This window comes from Nicotiana tabacum, chromosome 23 (genome assembly GCF_000715075.1).
Source record: "Nicotiana tabacum cultivar K326 chromosome 23, ASM71507v2, whole genome shotgun sequence".
NCBI classification, from domain to species: Eukaryota; Viridiplantae; Streptophyta; class Magnoliopsida; order Solanales; family Solanaceae; genus Nicotiana; species Nicotiana tabacum.
In genome coordinates this window covers 39,643,597-39,646,509 of record NC_134102.1, presented here as the reverse complement: position 1 = coordinate 39,646,509, position 2,913 = coordinate 39,643,597, and the positions used below count along the sequence as shown (strand labels likewise).

Genomic DNA, 2,913 nt, shown 5'->3' with positions numbered 1-2,913 from the left:
AGGTTTTTCTTTGAAAATAATTGTCATATAACTCAACAATTAAGATGGAAAAATAAACAAAGAACAATACAAGTAAATTAATCTAGTTAAACAAAGAATATATAGTGTAGTTAAGCTACTCTTTAAGCAAATATTTATATTGGAGGCGCTCTTTCATGAAATGTTATTTTTCTTTTGCATTTTTATTTAGAATGTGTTTAAATTAAGCGTTAAAAATTTGAACTAAAATCAAACTTATTTGCTTTGTGAATGAAAGACCTATTCAAATTAACCAAAAATTAAGCGAACTGACCAATTATTTCTAATCTGTCTTTATAGCTAGCTACTGACATGTATAATGTATGCATAACATGGTGACACCCGCAACCTTCGAATCCTGGATCTGCCTCTGCATTAGAAAGTGAAAAAGAATGAAAATATATACATAAAACACGTTGATGCTACTAAAAGGCCACTTTTGACCAATCTATCAATTAGAGAATCCCTTTTAGTTATCTGCATTTGATTTGCTTGAGTTGAGTATCGGAGCAAATATGTATGGACTAATTAATTGTTAGATCCAGATCTAAAATCGGGAAGCGTGATTCCTATCCCGCAAATTTTAAATTAATTATTTTTATTTTACATAAGAACACGACTTAAGCATTTCTATGTACGATATAAATTCTAATTTTATAGTATAAGCCATTATCGATCCAATTGTACGTGTATATAGGAGGGTTTCGACCTTTTCATTTCAACAAAAAGCATTCTCTTGAATATAGATAGTAGGAAAATAAAAAGCACAAGAATGAGCAAAAAGTTAGTGTTGCTCATGATCTTAGTGGCTTCAACTTTATTTTGCGGCCACCAAGCAGCGGTGGTAATAGAGGCCACCACCGACACGGAGATAGTCTCCTCGGTCAGCAGGTCGTGGCCGTTCCCCCGCTGTTGTGATAGTGACAAACAGAAGGTGAAAAAATGCATGACAAATACAACTTCCATAGACGATTGCTGCCCAACATTTAAGAGCATACTTGGTCGTAAATGTCCCTGCTATCGTTATGCCAATTACTTAGATAATCAAGCTTTGATTACTCTTGCTAGTTATTGTGATGTCAAGAATCCATGCATGTGTGAAAAGGTTAGTCATTGGTAGATTTTCTTAGACGGATTTAATTTATATTTACTGATATTGTAAATAATTCTTAACCTATTAATGCATTTCAACCTATTATAGTAGGTTGTTTCTCTTAATTTTTATATACTGACAATGTAAACCTACCAGCAAGAAGACATGACAATGGCCGTCGATTCCACCTCGTCCGTCACGTGGCCATGCCCTCGTCCTCGTCGACGTCCACGTCCACAACCACAACGGAGCTGTTGTGCTGGTGATAAAGCAAAGATAAAGACTTGCATGACAAACACAACCTCCATAGATGAGTGTTGCCCAACATTCAAGAGTACTATTGGCCGTAGCTGTTCCTGCCATCGTTACGCCGAGCAGTTAGACAATCAAGCTTTGATTACTCTTGAAGCCTATTGTGATGTTACCAATCCATGTAAGAAAGTGCAAGTAAGTAGTCAATATCTTTTCCTAATTTGTTGGTAGCTAGAGTCAGTGACGGATCCACAATAGAGTCGTGGGGTTCAGCAGACACCAACGATCGAACCTTATATATCGAATCTATGTATATGTAAAGAAAAAAAAGTATAAATAGGGATAAATATATATTTCAGAACTCACTTTTTTCAGCTCAGAATTCAGAATTTTTAAATCTTGGATTTGTCACAACTGATTAAAGTGCCTAATACTAATGCTTCATGCTGTGTTTCTTGATTTTCAGGTGATACAGCTTCCCCAGTAGGAGATTGGAGAAAATAAAGTTACATGTTTAATATTAGTGAGACACGAGATGAATTCTAGTCCATCTCTCTTGAATAAAGTTTCGTAATGGTGTTCTGTAAGTCATGTCATTTGGATAAAATGTACCTATGCTTTCGCTCTGAGGGCTAAAGTGTACTAGCTGTACCCTTTGAATTATTGAGAACACGATATTCCCTTTTCCATTTGGATAGGATTAGGCCTCATTTTATTAACCTTTCGTTCTCGTTAATTTCATGTTTTTTTTAACAGCACTATTATATCCATATATCTGTTTTATTTCCTCATTGTTTATTCTTTTTTAACTTTTTTTTTCTTCTTCTATTATATACCCTTGACCGTTTCAGTCTCATCTTTATCAAACCGCATTGCACCGTTACTTCATAAAAATTACTACGAGGAATTAGATAGTGAGATCATTGTAAGCATTTAAATTTTATCGAATCTAAATCGATAAAATAATTTGGACTATATTTTAAATTCAAGATATATTGGTCCAAACAAATATTATGGGATAATATAATTGAATTAATTATATAATCCAATATATATGGATTAAATAAACAAATCTTAATCCATTGGGCTAGCCCATTTAATTGGGCTAAAGTGATGAGCCCACTTCATTAAGCCCAAGATGTCATCTTCTTAGAGACCCAATTTGGTACCACTTGTCAAATGACGTGGCACGTCAAGTCAAACGGAAGAGCCAATAGGATCATGCCACATGTCAAAATGAAAAGGCATGCCAAGTCAAATTAAAAGGCCAATGAAATCGCGCCACATGTGCAAGTGACATATTCTGGCCAATCAAATGCGGCCTTGTCACACTTCAATTTGATTGGTCGGAAAGAGTTTGTTCTTATTATAACTCTTCCCTCCCACAACTATAAATAAGGGTCTTCATAACCCAGAAAAGACATCAGAAGTTATAACAAGAAGCAAGAGAGAGCTCGTGGATCAAACGCCGCAAATTTCTCTACAAGTTTCTAACTTCAAGAAATCAAGTTCAAGACTTCAAGCAATTAAGTTCAAGTCTAAGAAATCAA

The 2,913-nt window shown here is 34.8% G+C and overlaps 1 protein-coding gene across 1 annotated transcript; it reads left to right on the top strand.

Annotated features, from left to right (window-relative positions):
- The first annotated feature begins 640 nt into the window (after window positions 1-640).
- On the top strand, window positions 641-2,060 carry LOC107773617 (uncharacterized). The gene is made up of 3 exons (XM_016593021.2): window positions 641-1,123; window positions 1,268-1,558; window positions 1,830-2,060. The coding sequence occupies exons 1-3, from the start codon at window positions 791-793 to the stop codon at window positions 1,848-1,850; spliced, it is 645 nt and encodes a 214-aa protein (XP_016448507.1). The 5' UTR covers window positions 641-790; the 3' UTR covers window positions 1,851-2,060.
- The last annotated feature ends 853 nt before the right edge of the window (window positions 2,061-2,913 follow it).

What these genes read in the sequence shown, in the direction of transcription:
- LOC107773617 (XM_016593021.2), top strand. Translation starts at nt 791, where the DNA reads ATGAGCAAAAAGTTAGTGTTGCTCATGATCTTAGTGGCTTCAACTTTA. An exon ending in ATCCATGCATGTGTGAAAAG is followed by an intron (nt 1,124 to 1,267) that starts GTTAGTCATTGG and finishes TAAACCTACCAG; the next exon opens with CAAGAAGACATGACAATGGC. An exon ending in ATCCATGTAAGAAAGTGCAA is followed by an intron (nt 1,559 to 1,829) that starts GTAAGTAGTCAA and finishes CTTGATTTTCAG; the next exon opens with GTGATACAGCTTCCCCAGTA.